We start from the raw sequence: 17,513 nt of genomic DNA on the forward strand, positions 1-17,513 counted from the left end.
TAAATAGTAAAGTAAAGTACAGATATCCCCCCAAAAATACTTAAGTAGTACTTTAAAGTAGTTTTACTTAAGCGAAAATTGAAAAAAAGTCACGGATCTGTACTTTACACCACTGGGAATTTCAAGCACATAGAACTTACAGTTTCTGGTTCATTCAGCATCCAGACAGGTAGCACTATATAAGGCATGCATTATGCTACGATGATACTGTTAATTAATAATGCATAAATATTAAAATAGAAATCAATCATTGATAGCAGTGCGTGAGTCAGCTGGATATTGCAAATCCAAGTCATTATGATGACTTGACATAAGTATGCCTTGGTCACTGAATGGGACATTATCAGTTGCTGTGTATTGAAATATCACATTATTTTATGGAAATAATTTTGCCCAAAATTGAGCTATGAAGAAAACATTTTTACAGTGAAAGACTCCATTATATAGTACCACAGTATGAGTCATATTACCTATAAAACATAGCGGTCAAACAAGGAAATAGATCCAATCATTATTCTAATAGGGGATTTTAGAAACACTTAAAATAAGAGCTGTGTTTCGTGTAAGCTTACCCTGGTGTGACGTTTTGATAACCATGTAAATCTTTCTAGGACAAGGTGACTTTCGTATTTACCCCCCAAAATGTAATGCTAATTAGCTGCTAATGTGGCTATCATAAAGAACTACAAATGCCATGAGGACCTGAACGAGACTGCTGAAACGAGGCAAAAGTAAGCATCTCTGCAGTAGCTATCTAATGTTAGCTACATGTAGTAATAAATAAATTTGCTACATTTCATTAAATTGACAATTCTGTGAACTGTCTTGGGAAAGTTTTCAATTGACACAATACCTGTTAGCAAAGGTGTCAGCTAGAGATGACGTGCAGGAGCTTGCAGGGATGATGTCTACTTTGATGCTAATTAACATTTTAGAATCTGAGAGTAAATAGAAACGTATATTTTAATAAAAGCCACCTTGTCCGAGAGAGATTACATGGTTATCAAAACGTCACCCGAGGGTAAGCCTACACGAAACACAGCCCTTATTTTAAGTGTTTCTAAAATTCTCTATGGGGAAAATTAATGGTGTAAAAATGATTGGAACCATTTCCCTGTTGGACAGAAGTTTTATATGACACCTCCACTGCTCTATTTTCTTCACTGTTTTGATGGAAAAGTTGCAGGACTCATGTTACAAGATGGTAGCCTAGCAGTTAAGAGCGTTGGGCCAGTAACCGAAAGGTTGCTGGTTCAAATCCCTGAGCTAATTAGGAGAAAATCTATCAATGTGCCCTTGAGCAAGGGCACTTAACCCGAATTGCTCCTGTAAATCGCTCTGGTTAATGGCGTCTGCTAAATTACAAAAAATAAAGATGGACCACTAGAGGGCGCACGAGGCTGTTGGAGGAGGGACTAAGTTTTGACATCCAGTACAGCAGGTGGCAGTAATGCACCTTTCTATGTCATGTCAAGCTGGCAGAAGTATATATCTACTGTACTGTCTTTGATATTTCCGTGTGTTCAACTTCATCAGTTTTTTGTTTAAAATGTAACATTAGCGGTTGATAATTAACTACCAAATACAAGATGTGGCAGCCCGATCCTGTCCACAATGAGTTGGTCTCTATTATGAATGAATTAATGATGTCGTTGGAGGAGGAAATTGACAAATGTATGGCGTTCTCGGTGTCCTCAACACAATACAGCACAGACATTGATGCAGGAGAGACAGGGGAAATTGAAAGAGAATCCAAGTTGGAGGTAAAAGTAAGTGGCCGACTTTACTTCTACAAATACGAAATGTTATCTTCCGTGTTAATCATTTGTTTTATATAACCAGCTTGGATACAGCTTGTTGTTGAATGACAAATAAGTAGCCTGTTCTCTGATTGTAGGTCGAGTTGACATGTGTGATGAAACAGTTCGTAAAACAGACTCTCACCAAAATCAACCAGTTGATCTCCAAAGGCACTGAAGCACTGCGTTCAGAGATATGCCAGAGTCAAAGTGAGATGAAATCTCTGAAAATGAAGTTATTGGAGATGGCTGATGGTAAGGAAGTACCTGAAAATACAGTGGAAAGAACCCCACAGACAGAGGAAGAGGAAGAATGGACGGAAGCACCTTTATCACCAGAGTTTGCAGAGGATTTTGAGGTATGTTATATTTTACATGTTTGCAAGAATCGTGGGGGTTGAAGTTATCCATGGAGTTGAAGTTATCTTTGAGAATGAGCCTACTACTATTATTATCCGGGGCGGCAGGTAGCCTAGTGGTTAGAGCGTTGGACTAGTAACCGAAAGGTTGCAAGATCGAATCCCCAAGCTGACAATGTAAAAATCGTTCTGTCGTTCTGCCCCTGAACAAGGCTGTTAACCCACTGTTCCTAGGCTGTCATTGAAAATAAGAATTTATTCTTAACTGACTTGCCTAGTTAAATGAAGGTAAAATAAAAAATCCTTGAATCCTAGGACTGACTGGTACTGCCTTTGGGCTCTGCTCTGCGGCTGAGTTACAATTCCAAAAATCGCAATGCTTTTTTTTCTTCAGGTTGACGTGCCAACTCCCAGTGGTGAGGCTGACAACACTACAAATGTCAAGAAGGAGGCCACGATCAGAGCTAAAACCATAGCGATGGAACAGTCATTTATATCTCTAGCTAAAATACCTTCCTCCTCACTCATTGAGTCTATCAAACAGGTGGCTATTACAGACAAACAGGCAGCGAGCAGGCCTACAGACAAACAGGCAGCAAGTAGGTCTATAGACAATCAGGCCACAAGTGCAGACCCCCAAACTCCCAGTGGGGACTCTGTGATGTCCACCAGACCCAGGAGGAAGAAGAGAATAGAAGCGCAACCCACAGCGGCAGAATCAGACGGAAGTGAGGAAAACGCTGATGACCAATGGGAGGAGGAGAGTGCTAAAGCTGGACAAACCTCGAATGACGAATATGTTCACAACATAAAGCCAAGGCCCAACATAAAGAAAAACAAGACTACCACCACCAAGAAAGAGCACCACTGTCTGGATTGCGGTAAGGTTTTTAAGAATTCAAGTAATTTAAAACTGCATCAACAGACTCACACAGGAGAGAGACCTTATTGTTGTGAATTATGCGGGAAATGTTTCCCGACTGCTTGGAAGCTAAGAATACACCAAGCAGTGGTTCACAGAAGAGAGAAGCCACTTGAGTGTCCAACATGTGGGAAGTGCTTTGCAACAAAGAGTTATTTGGACACTCACGCAAGTGTTCATTCAACAGAGAAACCGTTCCGATGCCTCGTGTGTCAGAAGTGTTTTAAAAGTAAAAAGGGCTTCAAGGAACACACAATGATGCACAGTTCAAATTCAGATTCATATGCGTGTGACAAATGTCCAAAAGCCTTCGTTAAGTTGAAATACCTCAAGAATCACCAGCTAACTCACAGTGGAGGAGGAGCTCACCGTTGTGAATTGTGTGGGAAAGGTTTCAAGACTCCTTCTCAGCTCAAACAGCACCAAGCATCAGTCCATAGGGGAGAGAAGCCATTCCAATGTCCCACATGTGGGAAGTGCTTCGCAACAAAGACCAATTTGAAAATTCACACAAGTGTTCATTCAGGAGAGAGAGCATTCCAGTGCACTCAGTGTCAGATGTGTTTCAAAACCAAGTATACTCTTAACGCCCATAAGAAGACACACACGGACTCCAAGCCGTATGCTTGCGACAAATGCCCAATGACCTTTATTCGGTCGCATTACCTCAGAAGGCATGAAATCTCGCACCTGACCAGCAAGCCATTCGCGTGCAGCCACTGTGGGAAAGGCTTCAAAGGTGAACGTGGGCTCAAGGGACACGAACGCACCCACACCGAAGACCCACCTTATACCTGTGACGAATGTGGCAAGGGTTTCTATCAACACGAATCGTTTCAAGTCCATGCAGCCTTGCACACCGGAGAGAAGCCGTTCACCTGTGATTACTGCAGTAAAAACTTTGCCCTGGCGTCCTACCTTAAAACCCACATCGCAAATCATCACTCTGTCAACAAACCCCACGTCTGTGGGAAATGTGGCAAGAAATATAAGGATTTCACCCATTTCAGAATCCATATGTTTCAGGGTTGTCAAGAGGAGGCTGCGGTGTTGGTTTGACTTTTTATTGTTATTTTGGAATTGTGACGTTGTAATATGTTATGTTTTCACTACAAACATGCATGTTTCCTTGCACAGTACCAATAACATTTGTTTTGAATATATATTTTTTGATGTATACAGACTTGGCCAGTAATACATTTTAAAAATGAACATATTAGGGGATCTATAACCCTCTTAAATTGCGCCTCTGGTTGGATGCAGGTTACAGGCACAACCTGTATCTTTCATTCTGACTGCTTTGTCATTCATTATTATTTTGGAATTGGGATTAAAGTTGTAATGTTCTTGTTTCACTACAAACATGTGTTTACTTGTTAATCAATATACAACCTTTAGACTTGGCTATGATAGAGCGCAGTGCCACACATTTGTTTTTAAGTCATTTTTTATATAGATGTCAGTATTGTGGAATAGATGAACATCTGAAAAAATCATACTTTGACCATGTAAAATATTAGGCTATAATGATAGTCACTACAAAACATGAATAATAGAGACTTTCACCCAGTAACTACTCAATAACGACTCAAGCCCTCAATAAGTTTATTTCACAGTAATACATCGAGCAGACAGATGCCTCCCTGAATTAACACATCTCCATGTTTAGAAGTCATCAAGATCATGCAGGGCTGTATCCAATGATGTGAAACATTCTGGCAGTTGCCTATAGAAATAGAATGAATAGAGCTGACACGATTCCTTATTCTAACAACCAATCATATCTGTTCTACACGACACGTTTCTGAATTTAACATTCTGTAACAACATCTCTCTGAACAGGCCCCAGTTGTGGCCGCTGTAGCTTGTGGTTAGGACCAGGAGTTTTCACATGACCATGTGACTTCACCAGGAAAACATCGTCTACAGACTCTTTAGCAAAGTCAATGCACTATCTAGTAGTGCACAACAGGTGGCGGTATATACTTACCTCTTAGAAAGGGAAACGCGTAGAACCAGTGTCTGGTTCATTCAGCATCCAGACAGGCATCGCTATATAAGGCATGCATTATGCTTCAATGATACTGTTCGTTAATAATACGTATACATTAAAATAGAGATAGAGATAGAAAATAGAGATCAATCAATGATTGCAGTGCTGGATATTGCAAATCCAAGTCAATATGATGACTCGACAGGAGTAGATGCCTTGCTCACCGAATGGGACATTATCCGTTGCGGTGCATTGAGATATCACATTATTTTATGGAAATAATTTGCACCGAAAGTGTGCTATGAAGAAAACATCTGTACAGCGAAAGACTGCATTATTTCCTTCGTTGTTTCGATGCGAAGTTGCAGAGAACGTGCTACAAGACCGACCACTAGAGGGCGCACGAGGCTGTTGGATGAGGGACTACGTGTTAACATCCAGTACAGCAGGTGGCAGTAACGCGCCTTTCAATATAATATACAGCAATGTCAAGCTTCTCGTAGAAGAATACATCCGTTGGTGCGTTGTTGTCAAACGGTCTGTGGTTGTTGTCCTTAACATTTTAACGTTAGCGGTTGATAGCTAATTTACTACCAAAATCAAGATGTGGCAGCCTGATCCTTTCCATAATGAGTTGGTCTTTGTTATGGATGAATTAATGACGTCGTTGGAGGATGAAATTGACAAATGTATGGCGGTCTTAGTCTTTTCCACACAAGACAGGACAGACATTGATGCAGGGGAGACGGGGGAATTTGAAAGAGAATCCAAGTTGGAGGTTAAAGTAAGTGGCAAACTTTACTTCTACAAATTCAAACTGTTAACATATGTGCTAATTAGTTTGCTATTGATAGTGCAGGTTGGCATTTATTGAGAAGACTCATGTACTGTAGTTTAAATAAAGATTAAATAAATAAATAAAATACTGGAGGCAACTCTGCAGAGTGGTCACTAGCTGGCACAGCCACAATGTCATCAAATCTGATTTTAAACCTAACATTAACCACACTGCTAACCCTAATGCTGTGTTTTTATATATTTTTACGATATAGCCCATTTTTACTTTGCTGCTGGCCCATCTGAAGGAAACTGCATCCAGGGTAGGGTTGCCAGGTTGTGCTAATATTTCTCAAAACCCGCCCACAATGCCGGGAAAACGAGACAATTTATTTTTCTGTCAGCCAAGAGAGCTGCCACATTTGAACCAATAAACACTTTCTCCATTAAAAAAAATCTGAGAGCAGCTTCTAGTTTTGTGGCAACATCCATCAAATTCCTTAACTTAAGTTTTTATTTGTATTGTACTGTAGCCTACATGTTTTTGTGTTATGTGTCTTGTATGTACCATTCTTCACCACACATGAAGTCCCCTCCCAGGAAATAAAAGTTATTTTAATTGAATAACGTTATGGAGTGAAGAATGATCATACAACGGGTGGGTCTAATCCTGAATGCTGATTGGTTAAAACCGCATTCCAGCCAGTGTCTATTTCACAAGTTACCACTGGCTAAATCTATGACTTTAAAATAAATGCCTTAACAACCACCCATGTATATAAAAAAGTGATAATGCCCTCGAAGCCGGTGCTTTTGGGTGGATATATTGGCACGGTTTGCCGGCCCGAGACGAAACAACACCCGTGCCAATATATCCTCCAAACACCAGCTTCTCCGGCATTATCATTTAAATATCGACGTAAGACAAAAAAATAGTTTTCTATCAAAATAATAGTTATTGCGAGTTAATAACGTGACGTAATAAAGGAATCTGAATATGTCGCAAGAAAAAAACATAATTCAACCTTATCAAATTTGCCAGATAATTTTCCATCAATGGATGTCGATTTAACTCATTTGACTGAAATGATTAAGCATTAAGGCCAAAGGGGGTTTGGTATATGGTCAATATACCACCACTAAGGACAGTTCTTATGCACGACGCAACGCAGTGCCTTATTGCTATTATAAACTGGTTACTAACATAATTAGACCAGTAAAAATAAATGTCTGATATACCACGGCTGTCAGCCAATCAGCATTCAGGGGTCAAACCACCCAGTTTATAATTGTAAATACATTGCCTTTGCACATGTGCATAACTATAGATAAATCCGACAGTAGAGTTTGAGTAATGAAAGTTGGGCAGAGGATCACGAAGTCTCTGCGCAAGAATCACAATTCTTTTGGCTATTTTCTGGCAATTGTGCCATTATTATGTGCCAGATGTCAAGACTACAAACTGCTATAAATTGCCTATTTGCGAGATTCACTTGTCATTTCTAAAATCTTGGTTTATGATTAATTCAACTTTGCCATGGTGTGCTTAGCTAGATGCAGGCCACAAAGACAGTATGATAGGCCTGCATCTCATTTCAGATGGCCAACAGTAGCGTAGGCAAGATGTAGCCTAAACAGAACTATTTAGCAGCTTGCTTAGTTCAAATTGACAGACTCATTTATTCAGCATGAATAGTGAGGCGATTCGAGGTAAGAAGTATTTGTGTTGCCCAATAGCCTGCTGGAATAGGCTTGGGTCGTAATTTTAATCACTGATTCAAATGTGATTCATAATATGGATATGAACTGAATATGCTTGTCAACAACAGCCAGTGTTAGTTTTTTTACCCCCAGCCTAATCTGACTGATACCGTTAATTGCATTCTAACCGCAGTTTATTGGCAATTGTGATAGAGCAGTGACAATGATCACAATTGATCATTTCCAATTTTAATTAACTAAACATGGCCATTAATAATTGCATAATAACGCAAGGCTACAACAACAAGTAAAGGAATAGGCTATTTATTGAATCTATTTGCCAGCTCTAGTTATGCTACACAAGTGGCACAAATTGATTTGCAATGACTCCAGTGATCATCATTTCAACACATTTATTGTATCAAATGGTAGGCTACATTTGATTATTAGGCTACTTGATGGCCAACAGATGCAAATGTATCATTCGCCACATTTAATGTTAGTTTCATTGTGGACTTTTCCCCGTAACAGAAGCACGCAAGGGAGTTCCATAACTTCCATTTCAAATTTCTACTCACGCGGTGCTCGAGACCCAAGAACTGAGTGAAACCCGTCGCCTAATACGGTTTTCTATAAGTGAAGTCCAGTTCAAACCACCTCCAAGCAACAGTATCTAATGCGCTCTAGTGCTCCTAAAGTCGTTTTCCAGTGCTTTGTTGCCATTATTACTTGATACGCATCAGTTCTAGAGCGTTAATATGTTTAATGGAAAAAGCGTTGGAAATAGGTGTCTCCATAATGATGCTCTAAATAGCCTACCTACAACTGGTGAAAAGTTGTCACGTCTGCCCGCGTGCTGCTCTGTCTCCTCTGTCACTCACGTGACTCTGCGATCTCTCAGGGTTTCCCAAACTAGGTCTCCCCCCATTTTAGTTTTTGCCCTTGAATTATAATAACCAACTCATTATCAGGGGGGCCCCAGGACCGAGTTTGGGAAACCCTGTCTCAACACAAACACCATTCCGACCCTCCCCACCATTCACTCAGCAACATATTCTTAATAGTCAGATGCAGCAGGTCACAGCGAAATGAAATCTATATGATTTTTTAAAAAGAAAAATGCCATGGCAGCATGAATGCTATATATATATATATATATATATATATATAAGTAGCCCAAAAACACACAACCCGCAACATCATTTTCAAAGTAGGCTAATTTGGCGAGAGAACCGATGACATGGCAACCCTGCTCCAGTGCAAGACTCATGATGACAAACATCAGCAGCTTGAAAAAAGGTTGTTGTGGAATAAAAAAAGAAGTGTATATCTGTTCTCTGATTGTAGGTCCAGTTGACATGTGTGATGAAACAGTTCGTGAAACAGACTCTCACCAAAATCAACCAGTTGATCTCCAAAGGCACTGAAGCACTGCGTTCAGAGATTTGCCAGAGTCAAAGTGAGATGAAATCTCTGAAAATGAAGTTATTGGAGATGGCTGATGGTAAGGAAGCACCTGAAAATACAGTGGAAAGAACCCCACAGACAGAGGAAGAGGAGGAATGGACGGAAGCACCTTTATCACCAGAGTTTGCAGAGGATTTTGAGGTATGTTATATTTTACATGTTTACAAGAATTGTGCAGTCCGACCATGGGGTTGACATTATCTGTGAGAATGAATCCTATTACTATTATTATCCTTGAATCCCAAAACTGACTGGTACTGCCGTTGTACCCTTGGGCGCTGCTCTGCGACTGAGTTACAATTCCAAAAATTGCAATCCTTTTTTTTTTTTTTTTTCAGGTTGACGTGCCAACTCCCAGTGGTGAGGCTGACAACACTACAAATGTCAAGAAGGAGGCCACGATCAGAGCTAAAACCATAGCGATGGAACAGTCATTTATATCTCTAGCTAAAATACCTTCCTCCTCACTCATTGAGTCTATCAAACAGGTGGCTATTACAGACAAACAGGCAGCAAGCAGGCCTACAGACAAACAGGCAGCAAGCAGGCCTACAGACAAACAGGCAGCAAGCAGGCCTACAGACACACAGGCAGCAAGCAGGCCTACAGACACACAGGCAGCAAGCAGGCCTACAGACACACAGGCAGCAAGCAGGCCTACAGACACACAGGCAGCAAGCAGGCCTACAGACACACAGGCAGCAAGCAGGCCTACAGACAAAAAGGCAGCAAGTAGGTCTACAGACAATCAGGCAGCAAGTAGGTCTATAGACAATCAGGCCACAAGTGCAGACCCCCAAACTCCCAGTGGGGACTCTGTGATGTCCACCAGACCCAGGAGGAAGAAGAGAATAGAAGCGCAACCCACAGCGGCAGAATCAGACGGAAGTGAGGAAAACGCTGATGACCAATGGGAGGAGGAGAGTGCTAAAGCTGGACAAACCTCGAATGACGAATATGTTCACAACATAAAGCCAAGGCCCAACATAAAGAAAAACAAGACTACCACCACCAAGAAAGAGCACCACTGTCTGGATTGCGGTAAGGTTTTTAAGAATTCAAGTAATTTAAAACTGCATCAACAGACTCACACAGGAGAGAGACCTTATTGTTGTGAATTATGCGGGAAATGTTTCCCGACTGCTTGGAAGCTAAGAATACACCAAGCAGTGGTTCACAGAAGAGAGAAGCCGCTTGAGTGTCCAACATGTGGGAAGTGCTTTGCAACAAAGCATTATTTGGACACTCACGCAAGTGTTCATTCAACAGAGAAACCGTTCCGATGCCTCGTGTGTCAGAAGTGTTTTAAAAGTAAAAGTGGCCTCAAGGAACACACAATGTTGCATAATTCAAATTCAGATTCATATGCGTGTGACAAATGTCCAAAAGCCTTCGTTAAGTTGAAATACCTCAAGAATCACCAGCTAACTCACAGTGGAGGAGGAGCTCACCGTTGTGAATTGTGTGGGAAAGGTTTCAAGACTCCTTCTGAGCTCAAACGGCACCAAGCATCAGTCCATAGGGGAGAGAAGCCATTCCAATGTCCCACATGTGGGAAGTGCTTCGCAGAGAATAAAAATTTGAAAATCCACGCAAGTGTTCATTCAGAAGAGAGAGCATTCCAGTGCACTCAGTGTCAGATGTGTTTCAAAACCAAGTATACTCTTAACGACCATAAGAAGACACACACGGACTCCAAGCCGTATGCTTGCGACAAATGCCCAATGACCTTTATTCGGTCTTATTACCTCAAGATTCATCAAGCTTCGCACCTGACCAGCAAGCCGTTTGCGTGCAGCCACTGTGGGAAAGGCTTCAAAGGTGAACGTGGGCTCAAGAGACATGAACGCACCCACACCGAAGATCCAACTTATACCTGTGACGAATGTGGCAAGGGTTTCTATCAACACGAATCATATAAAGTCCATGCGGCCTTGCACACCGGAGAGAAGCCGTTCACCTGCGATCACTGCGATAAAACCTTTGCTCTGGCGTCCTACCTTAAAACCCACATAGTGAAACTTCACTCTGTCACCGAACCCCACGTCTGTGGGAAATGTGGCAAGAAATATAAGGATTTCACCCATTTTAGAATCCATATGTTTCAGGGTTGTCAAGGGGCTGCGGTGTTGGTTTGACTATAAAAAAGAATTGTCTATCATTGGAAATTACAATTTCTCATCTTTCTAATGTTGGAGGGGATCAGAATGTATATTGGAAATATATGGTACATGGAAATCAAGATATGGGGATAGGTGGGATGGGCTGAGAGTAATTGAGGGGTGGGATTAGAAACTCATAATCTGTGTAATAGTTAGGAGTGAAAACACCATATCATGCATACCGGAAATGCCTGAGTACCATTTCAGGTGTAATGTGTATATCAAACTATTTCTGACATGTAATACCTTGTATAAAAATACTATGTCTGAATAATGTGCATGTAACAAAAATGGAAAACAAAGCAAACCCCCCCCCCCCCCCTCTTAAATTACTCCCCCCTGGTTGGATGCAGGTTACAGGCCCAACCTGTATCTTTCATTCTGACAATGCTTTGTCATTCATTGTTATTTTGGAATTGTGAATAAAGTTGTATTATGTTCTTATTTCACTACAAGCATATATGTTTACTTTGATAATCAATATACAACCGTTAGACTTGGCTATGATTGAGCAAAGTACCACACATTAGTTTTGAAAAAAATATCTGTACAGATGTCAGTATTGTAGAACATTGGATCAAATCATACTTTGACCATGTAAAATATAAGGCTATAATGATAGTCACTACAAAACATGAATAATAGAGACTTTCACCCAGTAACTACTCAATAACGACTCAAGCCCTCAATAAGTTTATTTCACAGTATACTGTGAGCAGACAGATGCCTCCCTGAATTAACACATCTCCATGTTTAGAAGTCATCAAGATCATGCAGGGCTGTATCCAATGATGTGAAACATTCAAGAGTGTGATTGCGGCCTGTGGAAAAACTCATGCTTTTATTTACCTTTTAACCCACATTTTAATCGCACAGACAATCAGGGGAAATCCAGAATATCAAAAGTGTCATGTAAACACAAGCCACATGCAGGAACCAATGAGATGCTTGGGGGGGTGCAGGAAAGCCCTGAATTGTGGGCCTCATTCACACACACTTGCATTCTGACAGTTGCCGATTAGAAATAGAATAAGGAATCATGTCAGCTCTGTTCATTTTATCTGACAACCAATCATCTATTCTACATGAGGCTGCTGAGGGGAGGACGGCTCATAATGATGAATGGAATGGTATAACTCATGGAAACCATGTGTTTGATGTGTTTGTTATCATTATATTTATTCCGTTCGAGCCATTCTAATGAGCCCGTCTTTCCCAATGAATCTGAATCTGAACATTCTGTAACAACATCCTTGGGCGGATTTGATTATACTGAGCGGGGCAGCGGGCAAAGGCCCGTCAAGTCACTGGCCGAAAGCGGGGAGGGAGGAGCGGCCTTCTTAATTGGGTCACTTTTGTTTTGGGCCGACTTCGCTGTGAGCTTTAAACAGGACACCTGGCTCACGCCCGGGAGGCAGCCCCGTTCCAAATCGAATGCAATCAACTTTCAGCCAATGTAAAACAGTCCTACATGGGCGCCCGGGCGAGATTAATTGAACCCCTTCCTGAACAGGCCCCAGTTGTGGCTACTGCAGCTTGTGGTTAGGGCCAGGAGTTTTCACACAGTGGGGAACCGTCAGGGCCATCTACGCCCTCAGAGAGTGCCTAAGGATAGATACAAATCTGTATATATTTTTTATATATTATCATTTGTAATTTTGTTTTCGTTGATTTAATATTTTTTTGTCTTAATTGTAATGATCTCCTTTTCAATTTCTTCAGTTTGTATTGGAAAAAGAAGGGTTAATATCCAAGAGAAAAAATATCCAATCAGAATTTTTCTTTGGTATTCTCTTAGTAGAAATAATCTAGCTGGGCTCAACGCTCATTGAATAGACCCCCAGGCTTTGAATAAAAGGGACCAGCCAATGTCGTTGACATTGACTTTGATTAGAGCAGCATTTTGGAATGACAGAATCAACCATAATAGGTAGGACAATTGTATGATGTATACGTCACTAATTCAGAGCCAATAGCGAGCCGTATCTTGTTTTCTCACACTTGAGCCTAGCTAGCTTTTTGCAGTGAGTGTATGTAACGATGGCGATGGCAACTGCATAGAGAGTAATCAAGGACAATGTGGTGGCTAAATTGTTAGCATCGTCCATTTCAAGACTAACTTTTAATGAAAAATGTAATATTGTACATACCGGGAGACCAACTCCTGTGCTGCCTGATTTGGTGCAACGAGGAAAGAGTTTTGAAAGGCATTTTCAAGTTAATAATTATGAGCGCTATCCGTGGCTGTGAGCTGACAAAAAAGCTTTACTGTTGGAATTGCCTACTTTTCAGCACCGATAATAGCTCAACCTGGACAACTGGTTTCAAAGATTTAGCCTGTTTGACAAAGTCAGCACTTCGACACCAAATTCAACTTCACACCTGCGAGCTACAGGGAGTTACATTTTTTGGGAGAAACATATCTTGAGAAAAATGCTGCTAGGACACCAAGATGAGAAAAACATTTCTTGCATTTTTTTAGTTTACCAGCACCTTGTGACATCACCAGATTAAGAGTGTGCGCATAGCAATGAATGAACAGAGTTTGCGGGAAGTTTCTTTCACCTTGGCTTGTACTGCGTTTATTCCAGAGGCCATGACTGCAGCCCCATCATAACACTGTGCCACTCGTCAGTGAAGAGCACTGTTTGCCAGTCCTATCTGGTCCGGCGACGTTGTTGCCGGTGCTGTCTGGTGAGGACCTGCCTTACAACAGGCCTACAAGCCCCCAGTCCAGCCTCTCAGCCTATTGCGGACAGTCTGAGAACTGATGAAGAGATTGTGCGTTCCTGGTGTAAATCGGGCAGTTGTTGTTGCCATCCTGTACCTGTCCCGCAGGTGTGATGTTCGGATGTACCGATCCTGTGCAGGTGTTGTTACACGTGGTCTGCCACTGCGAGGATTGATCAGCTGTCCGTCCTGTCTCCCTGTAGCGCTGTCTTAGGCGTCTCACAGTACGGACATTACAATTTATTGCCCTGGCCACGTCTGCAGTCCTCATGCCTCCTTGCCCAGGGTCCCTCCTCTGCACGTTCACGCAGATGAGCAGGGACCCTGGGCATCTTTCTTTTGGTGTTTTTCAGAGTCAGTAGAAAGGCCTCTTTAGTGTCCTAAGTTTTCATAACTGTGACCTTAATTGCCTACCATCTGTAAGCTGTTAGTGTCTTAACGACCGTTCCACAGGTGCATGTTGTTTATGTTTCATTGAACAAGCATGGGAAACTGTATTTAAACCCTTTACAATGAAGATCTGTGAAGTTATTTGAATGTTTACGAATTTTCTTTGAAAGACAAGGTCCTGAAAAGGGAATGTTTCTTTTTTTACTGAGTTTATATATAAAAAATATATTCTTCACATTTTCAAACAGTACATTTATATTTTCCAACGGGGATATACATTTGGGTGAGTTTTTTTAATCGCCTGAGTAGCCTAGTTTCACTGCCAAAAATCTAATTAAACCATCTAGTGTTCAGCGAAATAACAACACAATGTCAAATACAGGTAGCCTAGTCAAATAATTAACATCCAATCACATTAACCGTTACTCTATCACGGGAAACCTTCACTCTTGCGCAGACATTTAGAAACGAAACATGACAATTTGAAAAATAAGCCACGGGAGTTTTTTGAGTGAGAATAAAGAAGACTTTCGAGTAGTAAGACATGTATAAAAGCAACAGATGCTATTAATAAGAAGGGGCTAGAAGTGTCTTATATGGTGAGCTACCGAGTGGCTAGGACAGGCAAGCCCCATACTATTGTGAGGACTTAATTCTTCCTGCTGCTGCGGATATGGCTGGGGGGAAAGGCCAAAAGAACTACAGACAATGCCTTCATCAAACAACACTGTTTCACGAGTATCCGTGACATGGCAGGAGATGTTTTGAAACAATTACTGCTTCGCATATAAGCCAGTGAATTATATGCGTTGCAGCTGGATGAGTCAACAGACGTTGTGGGCCTGGCACAGCTCCTGGTATATGTCTGCTACGTTTATCGGGGATCAATTAAGGAAGACATCCTTTTCTGCAAACCACTGGAAACCAGGAAAACATGAGAGGATATTTTTGAAGTGCTGGACAGCTTTATGACATCAAATGGACGTTGGTGGTCAAGATGTGTTGGTATCTGTACTTATGGTGCAAAAGCCATGACAGGGAGACATAGTGGAGTGGTAACGCGTGTGCAAGCAGTTGCTCCCGACGCCACTTGGGTACACTGCAGCATCCACCGAGAGGCTCTTGCTACCAAGGGAATGCCTGATGTTGGACACTACAGTGAAAATGTTTAACTTTGTTAAAGCAAGGCCCCTGAACTCTCGTGTATTTTCTGCGTTATGCAATGATATGGGCAGCGACTATGTAACGCTTTTACAACATACAGAAGTGCGCTGGTTATCAAGGGGCAAAGTATTGACACGTTTTTTTAAATTGAGAGACGAGCTTAAAGTTTTTGTTACTGACCATCATTTTCACTTGTCTGACCGGTTGAATGATGACACGTTTCTCACACAACTGGCCTATCTGGGTGATGTTTTTTCTCACCTGAATGATCTGAATCTAGGATTACAGGGACTCTCCACAACTATATTCAATGTGCGGGTCAAAATTGAGACTATGATTAAGAAGTTGGAGCTCTTTTCTGTCTGCATTAACAAGGACAACAAACAGGTCTTTTCAATTCAATTTTATTTTATATAGCCCTTCGTACATCAGCTAATATCTCGAAGTGCTGTACAGACATCATTGTATGATTTTTTTTGTGTGCAAATTATCTCAAGCTTACGGACAATGTCAAATGTGATATAGCGAAGCACCTGAGTGAGCTGGGTGCGCAATTACGCAGGTACTTTCCCGAAACGGATGACACAAACAACTGGATTCGTGTGGCTAGGACAGGCAAGCCCCATACTATTGTGAGGACTTAATTCTTCCTGCTGCTGCGGATATGGCTGGGGGGAAAGGCCAAAAGAACTACAGACAATGCCTTCATCAAACAACACTGTTTCACGAGTATCCGTGACATGGCAGGAGATGTTTTGAAACAATTACTGCTTCGCATATAAGCCAGTGAATTATATGCGTTGCAGCTGGATGAGTCAACAGACGTTGTGGGCCTGGCACAGCTCCTGGTATATGTCTGCTACGTTTATCGGGGATCAATTAAGGAAGACATCCTTTTCTGCAAACCACTGGAAACCAGGAAAACATGAGAGGATATTTTTGAAGTGCTGGACAGCTTTATGACATCAAATGGACGTTGGTGGTCAAGATGTGTTGGTATCTGTACTTATGGTGCAAAAGCCATGACAGGGAGACATAGTGGAGTGGTAACGCGTGTGCAAGCAGTTGCTCCCGACGCCACTTGGGTACACTGCAGCATCCACCGAGAGGCTCTTGCTACCAAGGGAATGCCTGATGTTGGACACTACAGTGAAAATGTTTAACTTTGTTAAAGCAAGGCCCCTGAACTCTCGTGTATTTTCTGCGTTATGCAATGATATGGGCAGCGACTATGTAACGCTTTTACAACATACAGAAGTGCGCTGGTTATCAAGGGGCAAAGTATTGACACGTTTTTTTAAATTGAGAGACGAGCTTAAAGTTTTTGTTACTGACCATCATTTTCACTTGTCTGACCGGTTGAATGATGACACGTTTCTCACACAACTGGCCTATCTGGGTGATGTTTTTTCTCACCTGAATGATCTGAATCTAGGATTACAGGGACTCTCCACAACTATATTCAATGTGCGGGTCAAAATTGAGACTATGATTAAGAAGTTGGAGCTCTTTTCTGTCTGCATTAACAAGGACAACAAACAGGTCTTTTCAATTCAATTTTATTTTATATAGCCCTTCGTACATCAGCTAATATCTCGAAGTGCTGTCTTTCCATCATTGTATGATTTTTTTTGTGTGCAAATTATCTCAAGCTTACGGACAATGTCAAATGTGATATAGCGAAGCACCTGAGTGAGCTGGGTGCGCAATTACGCAGGTACTTTCCCGAAACGGATGACACAAACAACTGGATTCGTTATCCTTTTCATGCCCTGCCTCCAGTCCACTTGTAAAAATTCATGAAAACAAAAATGTGCTTTTAGGTCTTTTGAAGGTTAGGCATAAGGTTAGCAGTGGGGTTAGGGTTATATTTTAAATCTGATTTTAAGAAGGGAATTGTAGAACTAGGCTGGCTTCATGACTTTGTGGCTGTGGTAACAAGTGACGACCTAAAATTTGCTTGACTCAAGTTACTGCCTGATGACAGATGGCTTCATCAACAACGGTAATGTCTTTATTGAAGACTCATCTCTTCAGTAGGTCCTATAA

The 17,513-nt window shown here is 41.5% G+C and overlaps 2 protein-coding genes across 2 annotated transcripts; both read left to right on the top strand.

Annotated features, from left to right (window-relative positions):
- Nucleotides 1-1,452: 1,452 nt before the first annotated feature.
- On the top strand, nt 1,453-4,442 carry LOC139561103 (oocyte zinc finger protein XlCOF6-like). Its single transcript, XM_071377968.1, has 3 exons — nt 1,453-1,769; nt 1,898-2,158; nt 2,553-4,442. Exons 1-3 carry the CDS (start codon nt 1,590-1,592, stop codon nt 4,137-4,139), a joined length of 2,028 nt encoding a protein of 675 aa, XP_071234069.1. The 5' UTR covers nt 1,453-1,589; the 3' UTR covers nt 4,140-4,442.
- A 1,132-nt stretch (nt 4,443-5,574) lies between these two features.
- LOC139561102 (zinc finger protein 250-like) lies at nt 5,575-11,629 on the top strand. Its single transcript, XM_071377966.1, has 3 exons — nt 5,575-5,857; nt 8,899-9,159; nt 9,357-11,629. Exons 1-3 carry the CDS (start codon nt 5,678-5,680, stop codon nt 11,154-11,156), a joined length of 2,241 nt encoding a protein of 746 aa, XP_071234067.1. The 5' UTR covers nt 5,575-5,677; the 3' UTR covers nt 11,157-11,629.
- The last annotated feature ends 5,884 nt before the right edge of the window (nt 11,630-17,513 follow it).

The sequence above is a fragment of the Salvelinus alpinus genome, chromosome 31, assembly GCF_045679555.1.
Source record: "Salvelinus alpinus chromosome 31, SLU_Salpinus.1, whole genome shotgun sequence".
NCBI classification, from domain to species: Eukaryota; Metazoa; Chordata; class Actinopteri; order Salmoniformes; family Salmonidae; genus Salvelinus; species Salvelinus alpinus.